Consider the following 16,979-nt stretch of genomic DNA (forward strand, 5'->3'; position numbering starts at 1 on the left):
TGCTTCCTGTGATGTTTGTGTTATTTCTGCCAGCAGTAATGTGTTTGATGCTGCATTCAAGTCCAATGGAAATTACGACTTTTACCCATAACCCTGTAAATACTACATTAATTATATTATGTAAGACTTGTAAGTCTTCAACATGATTTATTTTCACTTACTATTCATTTAGACCTTTGGTCTGTAGTCTACAGCCATGCACTTAATGTGTATCGTTTAGTTAATGTTGTAGCCCACAGCAAACCAAACACTATAATATATTAACATCCATTCATTCATTTTATGGCCAATTCTCTGCGGTCCTCTCCAGCATGCTTTGAGCAAAACCTTTCAACCAGTAATTATCATTATCAAGAAAAATGTGGTGCAAAAGGTTAATTTGTTCTCCTGAAAATCAGCTACTCTGTGTCATTTCAGAAGTCAGTAAGTTGTCAGAAGTCAAGATTCATCACCATCCACCCACAATTCCCATGTACAAAGATAATGACCTCTTGAAAGCTGCCATTCAGCTCTGAACCGTGTTTCCGAGAAAAATTGTTCACATCAGCCATGTTTCCCGTGAGATATGAAGGCAGCATAACGAGCAGCTGAAGGCTTCTGAGTAGAGAGGCTTCCTGGAAAACACACAACAAATTGACCTCTACTACCGAGCCCTGATCCCTGCTGCCGGCCAGCATGACTGTAGGATATCACATACACACAAACATAAATAAAAACGAGGATACAGACACGAGAAAATAAAGAAAATATTTTATTGTAGGACCATGTAAAACAACAGCTTTCAGTTGAATGTAGTCAAACCTTGATCAGGTGACTGGAGAAGTGATGTAGATGAATTTACATGTGGTAAAGAGTGAAGGATGGGCACAGCATAGGCCTATTGCTAGGCAATATAAAGGATAATCCACCCTAAAACAGAAAATTCATAGCAATTTCCCAATGGTTGTAAATAGATTAATCAATATTAGTGAATTAAAAACAGTGAGGCAACTGATTCCCAAAAGTGGAAAGCAGAGGCAGGAGAAGGCAACATGGATGGACAATAGTGCCTTCAACCTGGGCAGTAATAGACAAATGTAAGTCAATCAAGAAAATAACACTTTTAACCCTTTAACATCCAGATATCACATTTCATTTCCCTCTGAGTAGCTTTAAGGTTGTTAAAACATTCTTGTTGCACACTATGAGGCAGTGTCATTGTGTAGCAGCTCGTTCAAACTATTACTTGAAGCTATATGATGTTTACACTGAGACTCTGTGTTTCCATGGCTGCATTATCACATCACATAGAAATATTCTACATGTCTTGTACCTCATTTTTATATTATCTTGAGAGGCAACTGGATTTGTAAGATCACGAGATCACGCGAAAATCCATCTTGTCAGGCTTCAAGTTATGCGCTTGTGTCCGAACCACTGGTGGTTTGGACCAATCAGTGCTGTGAATCCAGCTGCCTCGCAAGGTAAGATGGTGATAGACAGATGGTTCATCCAATCACCTGCCAAGTATTTTTTGAAAGTGCCTTCCCTTTTCCAAACAGTTTCCAAGGACGACTCCTCAGATGTCTCTGTGTAACAAACCATCTGATGCGTCAGGTTACATTTTTTACACATTTCCTTAAAATTCAGCCTGACATATTTGGTATCTTTAAAAAAACTTTTGGATCTCAACTATACTCACTGTAGATTTTTTCCCTTCATAATTATTTATTATCATTATATAATTATCTGCAAGATGGTCCTCCAGTCTACCTCCAATCTACCAATTATTAACACTTTATAATGACTTTAACATGTTTTCATATACACTTAAATTGAATTTAATTTTTATAAACCAAAAGAATCACCACTCAATCACCCTCATTAGACTCAAACCATCAATTTCTTGTTCAATGTTGACAGAGCAGCTATTACTTTCATAAACATGTTTCACAACAGGAAAATTATATGAATTCTGCTTTATGATGGATTTATTAATAGTTTCCCCTTTTGTTCCAGTGTGAAAAGTATGTCCTCAAGTAGCCTAAAAATAAAGAAGGAATGGCTAGAAGCTAAACAGTCAAATAACAAGTCAATTCATAGATATTGTGTGGGTTTGCTTGTGTATCATGTGTGTATTACGTCTAACTTTCTTCCCCATTCTCTCCTGCACCCTTGATGAGGCGTTTGTTGCCCCTCTTCCCTCCTGGTCCGCGGGGCTTGGCAAAGGCCTGCTTTAAGGTGTGCTCCATTGGGTGGACCTCCTCATACAGGAAGTCTTCTGTCAGGCCGTCGCCACTGTCTATCTCCATCTACACACATACAGAATAATACACACACAAATGAACTTGTACACAGATGAATCACTACTCTTTTCAACATCATAATTCATAATCATGGTACTATATTTGTGTGATTTGGGTGATCTGTACCTTTTTGGTGACCTCCAGCTGGTAGTCTCTCTCCACCTCATCCAGTAGCCTGTTCTTACAGCTGGAATACAACATCCGCTCCTTGATACTACAGGTGTACCCAGGCATCGAGTATATGAACACTGGAAGAGACATTAAGTCATCACTTCACCAGCTGATATTTTCTGCATTGCTCGATCAAATATAACTACTGCTAAACTATCGCCCTTCATTATTTGTGCTGTTAAATCTCTCTGTGCAGCAACACAGAAACCTGACTCATATGGTACAGCTCACAGTCAGAATAACATCCTGCCTTCTAGGCACATTACATTAAACTCAGGGTAGACAGAGTACTAGAACATCATTCAATAAAGCACATGTTGTAACACTTGGCCTTAATCAAATAGGAGTAAGAGGACTGAGAAACATTTAGTTAACTACACACAGTCACTGATACAGCCAGTGGTTATAGTTTCTGAAAGCTGCAATTGATTCTTTTTCTGAAAACACAATATTGTCATATTATATCATTATCATTATATTATCATCACCTTATAAACTTGCTATGGGGAACATGTTAGGATAAAATTTCCTATTTAAACAGCCAGCTGACACAGAGCAACATCAGCATAAATTTGGAAACCTGATCACTCTCCTGTTTGATTTGGTCAGGTTTGGTCTCCACCGACTCCTGAGGGAAATATCTGGTGCTAAATGCTTGTTGTTGCTATGTTCAGCAGCTATATGCTAACTTTTTCTGTTTGCCGTTTGGCACTGAGCCGGTAGTGTGCAAGTTTATAAGAGCTTTTTTGTTAAAAAAACAAACAGCTGCTGATAATGAGTTTGATGAGAGCGGTGAGAGTGAATCAAAACAATACAAGTTCAACCAAAACAATGAGCTGTAAGACACTAAAACACTTCGTCCAGCTGAGAGGAGTTGCAGAGTCTGGAGATAATTCTCTTTGGGTTCGTCACTATGAGTGATTTCTCATTACACATACAGTAGACATTTCATCCATTGTTACCATAAAAATTAATTGGGTCATTTAATAAGGAGATGAGGTTTTGGGAGATTCTAAGACAAATATACTGACTCTTTTTGGCAACTATAGACATTGTTATGGTGGCCCTGACGTACAAAACATAACAACAAAACTGAAAACACATCAACATTTTAGACAATTGAGCCACTAAGCAATCCACTACGCATTCATGACTAGTCAGTGCATTGGTGGAAGTTAACCTCCAAACATCATCACTGACTGACTTGATGTGGGTTTGGTCCAATCGCAAACAAGAATTGTTGTCCCTACCTTCTCCATTTTGTGAAATGTTATTGTGTCTTTCTTTTTGTTGTTGCGTTTGTCTTTTTGTTGTTGTGTTTTGCACTTCAGGGCCACTGTACATGGCAGTTTTTATGGTAGGAAACCAAATGAAGTTTGGTAAAGGAGAGGGGAACCTATTTCAGCTTCTAAAATTACTAAAAATGTTTTAAATAAAAACAAATTCAATAGACTTTTCATGTATAATAATTCCTTCATAATTCATGTGGCTCTCCCTCCAGTTTCTTGAAAATAGTAAAATTACAGATCATGCTATTTCTAGTAGTGAACTACTTGTATCCCTACATTAGCTAATCGCTGCACTCACATCTACAGTGAGCCTGTGTACTGACCGAGCGCCTCCTGCAGCTGGCCCTGGTGAGAATGTTTGAAAATGAAGAAGTGGTATCTGGGTGAATCTGTGGGAATCCTGTAAGGAAGCTCATGGGTTTCTGTAGGTTTGGTGTGAACCAGCTCAATGGTCTCTTTCTCTACATCCAGCCTCTGCAACACACACACATACACAAGCATGCTTTGTTCACGGGTCAAGTCATGCACAGCCAATTTTACCGCTATTCACTGACAAACATTGAAGCACAGTTAGTTTTGAAAATAGATCCTTACAGCTTCTTTTTTATTTACAGAGAGTTTGTTACATTTTGCATGCTGTGTAATTAGCCATAAAGATTTTCTCACCAGCTGTATGTAGTTGATGCGTTTCTGCTTGAGTTGCTGCAGAGCTCGCTTGGCCTCTTCTTGTAAAGGGAATGCAAGACCCTGAAGAGTCTGTGCCCTTTTGTCTAAGCCAAACTCCATCGTAACCTGCAGAGTTGAAAGAGAATCATGGAAAACTTTGTGCTAATACGTCTCAACACATAAAATAAAATAACTACATGAGCAAAGGAAGCTAATGACTGAAACAGATGTCTATGAATAGATTGTGACATACTCTCGCTCGTGCTGTTGGAGTCCCAATACGTCTGCGTTCATCCTGTGGACATATGAGACAGTTTGTAAATCTGATTCTTCCTCACACACACAGACACACTCCAAAACTCTTATCAAGAAGAAAATCAACGTACCCATACAACTTTATCCTGCAGGAACAAAGTAGAAGCATACAGGATAAGTATGGAGTATATATATAGTATGTTAGATATTTAGTTCATATCATATTCAGACAGCCTGAATATCCTTTTACCTCTGTGACTTTAATTTGTTGTAATTCCTGCTCAGCTGCTGTGAGTGGAGCCGGAGAGGAGCAGGAGGACATGTGTCGCAGGTATCCCTGGAAGCACAGGTCGTCCTGCAAACACAGACACGGCAAACAGGAAGGTACATAATCACAGCAGATGACGATTCACTGATCAGACATCATGCTGGAGAGATTTTACTGACCTCCACGGTACCAAACAGTTCGTCTTTGATGTGACCTCCTCCAAACTCTTTCTTCAGTGTGGCGCGGGTCGCTGCGTACACCATCTTCTGCCTCACCTGCAGGATGCCAGCACACACACAGGAGGATATAATGAGCTTTAACCATTTGTTATTATGGTTTGGGATTTATTATTGATTTGTATTTACTATAAATAGTCTTTATTTTTATTTTGTGGTAAATTAGTTAGTTGAGTGTCGATTAGCTGTTTAAAAGACTGATTGATGACTTTTCTGTTGTTGCTTTGTTTGAGTTTAGTTTCTGATCCATTTTTAGTATTTTTAATTTAAATATGGAAAGATGTGATGACAAGACATGTTGAATGTGTTGAAGGCAGGTGATGCATTGTAAACTATAAATGCTAAATCCTTCACAAAACTAAATATTTTTTCAATTTATGCTTATTAACAATAATCACAATCTAAAGCCAAACCTGTGTTTACATTTTTTTTTGCCTTCATATAAAAAAACCTTTAAAATGTTACTTAAATTTAAAGACAAATCAGATGAATTTAGAGAAGTTTTTTCATAGGGTCCTGCTATATTTTTATTCTTGTTTATAACAATGTAGTTCATGAATGTTGCTTTTCATCTTATTTTTAGTGTACAGTAACTCTGTCTGCAGTACTTTGAGCGACTGAAGTTATGACTGTGGCTGTTCAGGGTGATAACGTGAATTAGCGTTTCCGGACATACTGGTGATTGGTCAGGTGACCAGGCAATGAAGATCCACTCATATCCCTGTGCATTCTGGGAGTCCAGACGGTAGAGGATGTAGCACGGCTCCTGAGGCGTGAGCAGAGGAAGCAGGAACTGATCATAGTCCCTGTCCCAGCTCTGTGCTGGCTCTCTGTATGAATCTAACACCAACTCCTCTGCAGACAAAAACCTGTATCAGCATCTCAATATATAGAACAAGTCAACTGAAAGTTTACTTCTGTTTCAACTGTCTGTGTTTACCATTCATGATGACAATCTTCATTATTCTGATGGCACCTCCCCTTGCTCGGGCCAGAAACTCTTTGAGCTCAGATGTTGCTAAAGTAACCAGATATAAGGCAGACAAGTCAAAACTGAGGATGGGGGGTTGACAGCAAGTGAGACAGAGTTGGGTAAATAAGAACATGAGACTCCACTTCAGGTAGAAAATTTGATCCGGTGCCAGATAGTCACACTATCACCTAAAGTGACTCAGACAGGAGACATATGACCAAATAATCACTGAGAAATATGATTTTGAGGGTGAAACAACCTCACCAATCCCAGAATTTCAAACCTATGAATGGAAGTTTGGTACTAGAAAGTAGATTGAGGTTTTTAATGTTCTCCCTCCTTCTCTCTCACCATGGTTACCAAACACAGCGGTCTCATAAATGATGTAAGATCAGGTGAGAAAGGTGAGAGAGGTATGCTTCCGCCAATCCGTCCCCCTACGCTCCAATTACCAAATGCCATAACACATGTACTGTATGTATAACTATATAACTATAATGGTAACTCTTAAACTATCCATAAATGTCTGTAGGTGCTAAATATCATGATCGCTGGACATTTTTGATGTGAATCAGTCTAAAACAGGATTACAATTCTATAGATGTGCTGATCTTACAGTCTATAATTATTTACATCCACAGCAGGTAGAAAGACAGTGAAGTTACTGCTTCAAGATGATTTTTTAAAGATAACATTAAAAAAAATCTGAGAATATCGTCAGTGAGATTGTGAGGATGAATTATTTACCGTGGCACAGCTCAAAAGCTAAAAAAAATAAGTAAAAAAGTAGTTTGGAAACAACGAAGACACAACTTCCAGAGCATCCTCTTAAAAAATGTACTTACCGTTAATTCCAGTTTGGTGTGACATCTTTTGGCAGTCAGTTTTCAGCTCTTCACACTCCTCTCATGGAAGAAGGACCAGGTCCAGATCACTGTGTCCTCGCTCTTCTTGCTCAGCAGGTAAGGCTGCCTCTCCACTGATGGCAGACAGATGGACCCACGCGCACCTGTGTGACATAAACGCCTCGAGGGTGACTCGGGATATTCACTTGAAATACAATCTGCGGAACTGTGGCTGATGAGTAATAACGTGCCTGTCAGTGGATATGCCACCCTGACCACTGATCTAAAACTCTTTGCGTATCGATGACCACAACTTTAAAGGTCTCGGTGTGGGAGCCTCTCTCGTGTCAAATACTGCATTGTGCTGTGTGTGAGGGGCAAACCAGGCTATGCAGAAATCTACCCGCCATGACATCAGTGCTAAAGTCTTTTCAGATGCTGTCAGTGCACCACATGTAATGACAATTTATCACTCATTCGCATAAGAGTGTCTGATCAGCTTGAGGCTGACGCAACTGCGTGATCTCAAATTCCAGCCGCCTAGTCGCAGAAATGTGACACCAGGCGAGAATCTGACAGCTACATTTCAACATTGTTGTCTGGACTAAGAATGGGGGGATTTCAGGTATTTGTGGTCAGTACATTCTGTGTATTTTTATTGGCATGGTTGCCTTTAAAAATTAATGAAAAAGCCAGAAAAGGCTGCGCACTATTAAAGTATGGGAATGTGATGTCTGTTACAGCGAGATACAACCTAATTTTATCCCAAAACGTAAGGCAAAGAGCTCCAAATATGTAGTGTGTTCACTGAAAGAGTTGGCTTGTGAATGATCTGTACAACAGGCCAAAGACAAAAGCAAAAAACACACTAACAAAGTCAGTATACACTGTACAGTATGTGTGTGTATTTGGGTGGAATGAGTGATGGTGAGAAGAGGGGAAAAAAGTGTTATGTTTGAAAGAAAATGAGTGACAAGAGCATAAAATATCACACCTTATTCCTCCGTCTCTCCTCCCACACATTCAGCGGTGGGTGAGAGAAAGATAACTTTGCACCTGTGAGGTTACCTGTGATGGGATCATCCATTATTCACTCAGTGGTGAGTACACAACCCAAGCATCCATACATTATTCAATAGAGTCCACCCCCATCTCTTCTACTTCAGGAAGACACACATTATGTGCACAAAAAAAGGAAAAAAACACCCATTCATCAAATTGATTAAAGCTGTCTGCGTTTCTCGCTCTCTTGCGTGTTTGTTCACAGATTGGTTTACTGACTGAGGGAACTTCTGTTTGCATCTGTTAAGTGAGCTCACAAGTTTAGTGTCATTGTTGTGAGAACCAGCAATCCTCTAATCCCGTAATTATCTAAAAATAAAAGACCCATTTTTAAGACATATTCGCTGTTTTAAGTTTGAAATTATCCATAAACAAAGAGCAACTTGTATGATCTTATCAATTTTATATTGGAGAAATTGTGAAACATTTCAATTTACTATAAAATGTAAATGTTCCCCATTCATCAGTGCTGCTGTATATCAAAGATTTATCTAGATGATAAAAGTATTTTAGTTTAGTATCATGGCACAAAGGAAGGAAAGAGTAGCTGATTTTTCATCTATAACTGTTTATTCTCAAATATTTAAACAATAACAACACTGATTATCAGTTATACATGACATGACAATATACAGTGTAACAATATTAATTTAACATGAATATTCACAAGTTCTGTAAAAAAAACTACTATTAAAAGGAGATATGTGGGATGTGGCATCAATCATTTTTTAATTTTAAAAATACTGTTGGTAAAAACATAAAAAAAAAACCTTTTTTCCTCCAAAATACTATTAGGCCTTGAGGCTCTCATCATGCCAAAAGAGGCAGTTCAACACACTAAGGTCACTGAACCGTCCCTCTATAGGTCATCAACATACGGGAGCCAAAATGTCTGTTGAGAGAAAGAGAAGAAGAAGAAGAAGAAGGTATTAGCGAGTGCTCTGTTCATAGCAGTTTGTCCAATGAGAGATTATTGTGATATGTTTGATCTCACCATGTTAGTGCAGGCGCTCGCAAATGTCAAGTATCTGGGGTTAAACTGCAGGGTGTTGATGGGTCCTGAATGTTTCCCATCCAGCACAGCCACCTTCATCCCACTCTCTGTGCTCCAAACATGGACTCTCCCGTCCTCTGAGCCTGTACAGCGAGACGCAGTTTGTCACAGTCATGAGAGAGATCTCACAAGCGGAGACACAAATATAAAGCTGAGGTGTAAGGGCTTACCAATCATGACAAACTGTGAGTCGGGAGTGAAGCATGCCTCCAGGGATATGCCTTTACTGTTGTTGTAGCCCTTTGAATGAGCAAAGTTAGGAAACTTACAATTAATTGCACTGATATACAGACAGATGTATAATAATTGGGTAAGTTTGTGGCAATGGGAATTACTGTTTGTGTCTTACAGAAAAAGTGTGCAGCACAGATCCATTGAAAGCGTTAAGGACGCGAATCATCCCTCCGTTGGTAGAGATGAGGATCTGTTTCCCATCATTGCTGAATTTGAGTCCAGTCCAGTCACAGACGCGACTAAACCTCATTTCAAAGGAGGCAAATGGACCCTTTTCACAGAAACAGTTCATATACAGGGATTAAAAGAAAAGAAAGAAAATATTTATGAGCCTGAAAAGTTGTCCAAGGATTAAGTATTCAATGAATTTTAATTTTAAAAGAACTTTAACCTCTGAATATATCAGATATAATCATGAAAGCAACTATATGGAGGTCGACTCCCACATTCATACATACGAGCACAGACACTAACAGCTAATGTGCTGATTTTGCATTTTACCTTGTCAAAAGCACGAAGGTCGTACAATTTAATGGCCTGCGATTCCACTCCTGCAGCAAAAATCAGTCCATCAGGGTCAAAGGAACATACAGGTTTCCCCAGCGGATTTGTCAGACCCTGAAACACAAACATGGGGAATAAAAAGGGATGTTTCAACAGAAAGTTTCAATTTTGAGAATATATTCAACAAATTTCAGCCTCCTTGCTTACTGACTATTGTTTGTCATACTTCATTCATATTAATGTATCTTTTCATACACATGTTATTTACTGGTGGCACCTTTGAATTTTGATGCAGAAACAGTATTTTCTTTAAGAATCTTTCATTTAGTGTTTTTACATGTTGTGCTTTATTACAGCTGCTGTGTTTGGGTGCAGTTTTACATCTGAGCAGGAAGATCAAGATCCAAGAGAAGCAGTGGTTGGCAAAGCAGGTCTGGGGACACCCAGTGGTCACAGGACAAATGCTCATTAAACGGGGTTTTGTTGACTGCTGATACACAGAAGTGCCTCAATGTGCAGTAATTTGTGAGGTCCTGATCTAAAGCGCTAAGAGTTGTAGCAGCAGCTGTGATTATAAATTTGAGTAACTGACTACAGACAGTAGTGGAAGTGTCATTCTGTTCACAGACAACTCACTTGGCAGTTTGGAGACCGCAGATCCCAGATCCGGATCGTCTTATCCAACGAGCCTGAGATAAACGTATCATCCACTGGCGACATGGAGAGAGCAATAACCCTGAAAATAAAAATCACAGGAGAATCAAATTAATTTTAAAGAAAAAAAAAGATAATTTTAGACAAGGTAATAAGACAAAAAAGGACAAGGCGTAACTTTGATGATGCCTCTGAGAACTGAGAACAGCAGCGTTATCTCAGATACTAATAAGAACAAGCTGGAGACAATAATAAAATAAGAACGGAGCACAGACAATAGTCACTGTCACAGATGCAAGCATGGCAAACTTCTGTGCTAATGTGTTTGGAAATACATTATAAAAGCACAATTTTTCTTTGTAAATTTAGTGTAAATGTTTATTTTTTTACATACTATTTTTTATCAGCATACTGGATAAAAAAGTATAGATAATCAATGGATTAGAATAAGTACTAACTTCAAAGATGTAGGGAGTGTAAAAATTTACTTTTTGTGACCATTTTGATGAAATTCTACTTATGCATAACTCCACTTGGAAATGCAAGTTGTTACTTCTTGGTTTGATCTGATTAGAGGCTTGAAATGCTCTCCAGGAAACAAGAGTTGGATCACAAAAATGTGTGCAGTCACTTCCTCACCCAGCATCTGACCAGCGTTGTGCATACTGGGGCGGCTGAGGTTCAGGAGATAGAGTGGGTCGTCAACTAATCAGCGGTTTGATCACCGGCTCCTCCAGTCTGCATGTTGAAGTGTTCTCGGACAAGAGACTGAACCCTAAATTGCTCCTGATGGCTGTGTCAGTGGTGTGTGAATGTGTGTGTGAATGTGCATTTAATTAGATCCTGATGAGTAGGTTGTCACCTCGCATAGCAGCCTCTGCCATCAGCGTATGAATGTGTGTGTGTGAATGGGTGAACGCTGACATGTATTGTAAAGCACTTTGAGTGGTCGGAAGACTAGAAAGGTGCTATATAAATGAAGTCCATTTACCATTTACGAAACATCTTCTCATTGTACCTTCTCTGGTGGAAAGAGACTAATCTGTAGCCTGGTATTACAGCACAATGTATCCTTCCTCTGGGCTCAAGGTTTGTTTGTTGCTGCCTTTACTCACCTTGCAGTGTGACCTGGGAAATATCGGATGTACTTGTTGTCACTCAGTGACAGGTAACGAATGGTATCTGTAAGAAAAGTAACAAATATTTTATTTACCAAAACACATGAGACCACATGACCACAAGTCCACACAGTGCTAGCACATATAACATGTATTTCATATTTGTGACCATTATAGCCAAAACATAAACAGCTTTAAGGCTGAGACATGATTCTGACAATGTAGAGACATCCTTGTAGTGAAAGGATTATTCTTACACACCACATGTACACACAAACCACACTTTTTAAAACATCAAACATTTTTGTCACAGTCTGTGCTTTCAGACCCATTTGTAGACCACATGTATCTGAATTCTGTTTTCAATCATGTGGTTTGTTTGGTGCTTTGTGCCAAACAGCTGACTGTCAGTACTGAGTTATTACCATCCAGCTTGTTGGAGCTGTAGACCACCGTCTGTGCGTCTCCATGCGTGAAGCGGATGAGGTCTGCTCCATACTTCTTGCTGAACAAGGTCCGCATGGGCCTGAGAAAGGACACGACATTTCAACCTGTTAATCATTTGATCACCTGAGAGCATAGGTAGGTAACATACAGCTCTGCCACAGACAGTTTCGCAACAATCACAATATGAACCAATTTATCTAATTAAGACAGTTTGGGTATGGAAATTGATTATTAATTCAATATATTTTGATCATAATTCATTTTACTTTGAGTTTAGATTAGAAAGATAATTACACAGTTACCACTTGTCATAACATGCATACTTACTTTCCTTCCCGGATATCATATAACACAATGCAGTCGTCGTCGCTGCTTGATATCGCATTTTCACCGTTTGGGCTGTAATCCACACAGTTGACTTTCTGTGAATTTTCTCGATATGTTCTTGCAACCCTGAAACTTCGCAACACGCTGTCTGTGATCTTCATGTCTGTAGCGCAAAGCTTCTCATAAAACAATATACAGTATAAAACCAAAGGGTCGTCTTTCTCATCAGTCCCCTTCTTTACTTCTGGTTTACTGGAGCCAGCGAGTCATTTCTTTTCTCTGTCTGGTCGAGCGATGAACGGACTGTTGCTTGCATTTCCGGGAAAAAGCAGCAAAAAACAAACAAACGAACAAATGTAAACAGTATTTACATCTTGCAGCGATACACCAACGTGTAGAAACAACGACCATATGTTCCGTTTGTTTTCTCAGTGTCTCTTCCAACGCCAGGGCGGGGTTTGTCAATCACCGCGAGCTTTCAAATGCCGCAACACAAGCGGGCGATGCCGGAAAGACAAACGAGCGTACCGCTGTCAGGAAAAAGGAAGTTACGACAGAGCACAGGAAACTGCTGTTGGCATCACACACTGTTTAAGAGTTGTTTTTTATTCTAAAATTTACAAACAGTATGAAGACAATTATTACAATTGAACAGACATCACACGAGACATAAAAAGATTTACATTTACTTTTTTGTTATTTATGTGTATTGATTAAGAAATGACTGTTTATTTTATATATCTCTATGTATATTTTTACATTTTCTCAATTAATTTCCACGTTAATATTGTATTTAATTCTATGTATGTATTCTCTACATTCTCTATGTTGTTTAATGTGCGTTCAATTAAAAAAAGTTCAATGTGTTATAAATGAAGTTGCTTACGGCCCGGAAGTCATTTGCACGTGACCTCTGGAGTCACGAATGTGTACTGTTGTAGTAATATATTAATGTGTACCATTCAGCCACAATGAGCAGCTGCAGGATAGCCTGTACAGGGAACTGGAGCTCCGGCTTGAATGTCCTCTTTTCTGGGGTCAAAGCACGCCGCTGTTCGGGGTCGGCAGCGTCCCTGCGCCGGAGCCAGACCACCGCCGCCAAACACGCGTCAGGCCCGGACACAGGACACAAACCCCGCCTGAGAGCGATAGACCTGGCGCGGAAGGTCCAGCAGGAGAGGACGAAGCAGCAGCCGGCCGAGCCTCCGGTGTCCGGCCAGCAGAGGAGAGTGACGGAGCTGAAGCGGTTCAGTCAGCAGCTACAAAACGTTCATCCCAACGTGCTGGCAAAACACCTCCACAGAGGCGTGCTGTACCAGGACAAAGATGTGGTTGTCATCAACAAACCCTACGGTGTTCCTGTTAGAGGTAAACCGACAGCTCATGCAAGTTGTCTAAAGTTGAGCTGCAATGATTAGTCTGTTAATCGATTCATTTGATAATCGAATATTCGTTCTAGTCAACAACAACAACATTTGCTGGTTGCAGCTTCTCAAATGTGACGATTTGAGGCTTTTGTGTCATACATGACAGTAAACTGAATATCTCTGGATTTTGAACTAATGATCAGTCAAAACAAGACGTTTGAAGATGTCACCATTAGCTCTAATATAAAATTATAATTTAAAAAAATACATTTTTCACTATTTTCTAACAATGTATTGACAGAAATTAATCAAGAAATCAATTAACGATTAATCAATAATGAAAATAATCGTTAATTGTAGCCCTGGTCTGAAGACATGCAGTGTTATAGTTACATTGGTAGAAAATAACGTAATTTACTTTAATTTTTAAAAATCAGAAACACTGGATTACTGAACTAGAAAATTAATCAACTATTTGATTGTTTGAATCAGGTTTTACAATAAAATACCAAATATTATTTGTTTCCAGTTTCTTAAATATTAGAATTTCTTTTTATTTACTCTAATCTGCAGATTAATATCTGTCAACATACTGTAAATGCCATTCTGATATATCTGTTATAAGTCAATGTTGGCTGATAATATTGATCTTGTTGTATTGGTAATGCTCTTATTACACTGGTGGAAACTAGACTTTGTAGTATTGCAAAATCAGTATTGGAATCAGCTGTAATGACAATGGAAGTTGTTTGATTGGCAAAAAGTGTTAATTATCATGCTGCATTTGTTGTTGTTGCTGTGTCTCAGATGACTCAGGGGTCACATCCATCTCCTCGGTGCTTCCTATTCTCTCCAAAATGATGGACGGGATGAAGATCAGGTCTAACTCTCAGCTGCTCCCCTGTCTGGGACTGGAGAAGGAGACAACAGGGGCTCTCCTGCTGGTGAGGAGAGAAGAAGCAGCGGAGCACATTCTCAACCTCAATAGAAACAACCAAGTGCAGAGAAAATACTGGTAAGATACAGGATGTGTATATATATATATATATATATATGCCAGCATTCACATCTAGTCATTCACAAATTCACTGTTCCTCTTCAGGGTCGTGACAGTCGGTGTACCAGTGCCATCTGAAGGAGTGATTGACATTCCCATCATAGAGAGAGAGGTCACAGGCTCTCAGCCGCACTACAAGGTGTCTCTTCTTCTGTGGTTCTGATGCTGTAACAATTAGTTTTTTGTCAATACATCAACAGACAGAAAGTCAATTCCTAATTTGATCATCAGTTAATTGCTGTAGTCATTACTAAAAATAGCAAATATTTGCTAGTTTCAGCGATTCAAAAAGTTGCTTTTTTTTCTGTATGTCATAAATAGAACAAGAGTTTTTGGTGTTGATCACATTGTTTTGGTAACATGTGATGGATGTTTACTGTTGTTTAAGTAAATTACTACAATTAAAACAACGAGTAGTTTTGATAACAAAATGATAATGATAGAGCAATGATATATTATTGTGTAACTATTCTTATTACTTTTAGTTTTTTCAATCTCATAACTTTTTTTTTAAAAATTTCAGATGGCTTTGAGTCCTCTCTTCAAAATGAACGATGCAGGTGATGGTTTAACTAAAGTCCGAGGCCATCGGCAAGCCCAGTCAGCAGTGACCAGGTACAGGGTCCTGGACAGCAGCAGCGGCTGCAGCCTTGTGGAGCTCCAGCCGTTCACTGGTGAGAAGATTGTGCTTTTTGGGAACTTGTCACAGGAAATAGCTGCCAAATCAGTTTGTTGAATTTCTTTCTACTTTATCTGCTTTCTTGTGACCACAGGAGCCAAACACCAGATGAGGGTCCATATGGCGTTTGCTCTGGCATGCCCCATCCTCGGTGACCACAAATATTCACACTGGAGCAAACTGGCACCCCAGGTAAAATGTTTACAATGCACCACAGAGAACTAGTGGCGTCACATAGATCCAGTTATTAAATTAATGGCATGTGGCATTGGATGGCATGTCACTTGTGCCTCCCTAGTTTAGCTACCAGAACAGTATAGTGTTCATCAGCTGCAGCTGCCATCAAGGAGCGGTTATCTTCCAGAATCACATTATAGTCAATGGTCAGCCAGCAGTGGCATACGCCTGAAAAATGTGTCTATGGTGGTATCTTCCTGTGAAAAGTGGCCAATGCCAGGAAGACATTAGCAAAATGCCACCAACAATCGGCAATAAATGCCCTTAAAACAAAAATAGCATACTACTAACCGCTTTCTGATCTCAGCGTTTAGTCAAATGATGACAAATCAAGGCATATCTGGTGTCAAAGTGTTTGTGTTTATCCCTACAGTACCTCAAATAAACAGGCAACAGTGTGACGTGTTCTGAATATGGCCTTTATACTCTAGCTGTTTTTTGTAAGGTTAATTCTCATAGGGCCTCCTCCCACAAGCAAACATTTTGATGAAGTCTTGCTGTTCGACTTCAAGGTTGTGGTCTTTGAAAGACCAGTGAGCCGTCAGTCTCAGTGATTCTCACATCTACCCTACTGGCATCCAAAACAGGAGTTTTAGTTGCACACCCTTCCATATAACGCACATTTCTGCAAGGGGCAATGATTTCTGTTTTGTCACTTCTTCATAACTTAAATGGTACATTTTGATCCCCAGAAATTACCAGAACGTGTGTTGGGAAACCTTGGACTGGAACAGAGCAAGATCCGTTATCTTCCTCTTCATTTGCACTCTCGACAGCTGACGCTGCCAGGAACCAGTCAAGCAGACGTCAGTGTGTCCTGTCCCCTCCCTAAATACTTCACACAAACACTGAGCAGACTGCATTTATCTCTTCCTGATGAAAAAGACCAAAAATAAATTTGTGTCCAAAAGAAGTGTGCATCAGTTGTGGAGGATTTCAGACTGCGATGTGACAACAAAGAGTATAACCATTTAAATTAAATGGGACGTTAAATTATATTAAGGTGGGTCATTGGAGAGATGTTTTGTGAAATTATGCACAGAAAGCTGTGTGGAAAATGGTGTGAAACGTGTAACATGTTACTGTACAGTGCTATACAGCTCATTTTAGTAATAAACAAATGAAGCCAAACTGTATTATAAATGCTTTTTGTCAATGTGTCTGATCCAAATCTGCACATTTCTTTTCCTGGGAGGCACCACTACAGTATGAATGCTGTTTGTGTGACTAGTTAAGGGCTTAAGAGGCCAC

General features: G+C 39.4%; 2 protein-coding genes across 5 annotated transcripts; one reads left to right on the plus strand and one right to left on the minus strand.

Moving 5' to 3' along the window:
- Positions 1–1,612: 1,612 nt before the first annotated feature.
- On the minus strand, positions 1,613–13,170 carry LOC121893897 (WD repeat-containing protein 82-like). Of its 4 annotated transcripts, XM_042406062.1 has the most exons (17): positions 12,389–13,170; positions 12,040–12,140; positions 11,612–11,678; positions 10,479–10,578; positions 9,840–9,956; positions 9,454–9,609; positions 9,275–9,344; positions 9,045–9,187; positions 5,847–6,020; positions 5,114–5,209; positions 4,917–5,021; positions 4,798–4,812; positions 4,665–4,706; positions 4,412–4,537; positions 4,069–4,219; positions 2,412–2,533; positions 1,633–2,291 (listed from the first exon to the last, which is right to left on the minus strand). In XM_042406062.1, the coding sequence occupies exons 1-17, from the start codon at positions 12,547–12,549 to the stop codon at positions 2,124–2,126; spliced, it is 1,914 nt and encodes a 637-aa protein (XP_042261996.1). In that variant the 5' UTR covers positions 12,550–13,170; the 3' UTR covers positions 1,633–2,123. The 4 variants fall into 4 exon arrangements, with proteins under 4 accessions (XP_042261993.1, XP_042261994.1, XP_042261996.1 ...); XM_042406059.1 differs by lacking the exons at positions 9,045–9,187; positions 9,275–9,344; positions 9,454–9,609; ... (3 more) ...; positions 12,040–12,140; positions 12,389–13,170 and adding exons at positions 6,111–6,188; positions 6,989–7,611 and having other exon boundaries at positions 1,613–2,291; positions 5,847–6,025; XM_042406060.1 differs by lacking the exons at positions 4,798–4,812; positions 9,045–9,187; positions 9,275–9,344; ... (4 more) ...; positions 12,040–12,140; positions 12,389–13,170 and adding exons at positions 6,111–6,188; positions 6,989–7,611 and having other exon boundaries at positions 1,613–2,291; positions 5,847–6,025.
- Positions 13,171–13,274: 104 nt separating this feature from the next.
- On the plus strand, positions 13,275–16,864 carry rpusd4 (RNA pseudouridine synthase D4). Its single transcript, XM_042406053.1, has 6 exons — positions 13,275–13,756; positions 14,563–14,770; positions 14,858–14,951; positions 15,336–15,486; positions 15,586–15,683; positions 16,421–16,864. Exons 1-6 carry the CDS (start codon positions 13,360–13,362, stop codon positions 16,622–16,624), a joined length of 1,152 nt encoding a protein of 383 aa, XP_042261987.1. The 5' UTR covers positions 13,275–13,359; the 3' UTR covers positions 16,625–16,864.
- The last annotated feature ends 115 nt before the right edge of the window (positions 16,865–16,979 follow it).

This window comes from Thunnus maccoyii, chromosome 3 (genome assembly GCF_910596095.1).
Source record: "Thunnus maccoyii chromosome 3, fThuMac1.1, whole genome shotgun sequence".
NCBI lineage: Eukaryota > Metazoa > Chordata > Actinopteri > Scombriformes > Scombridae > Thunnus > Thunnus maccoyii.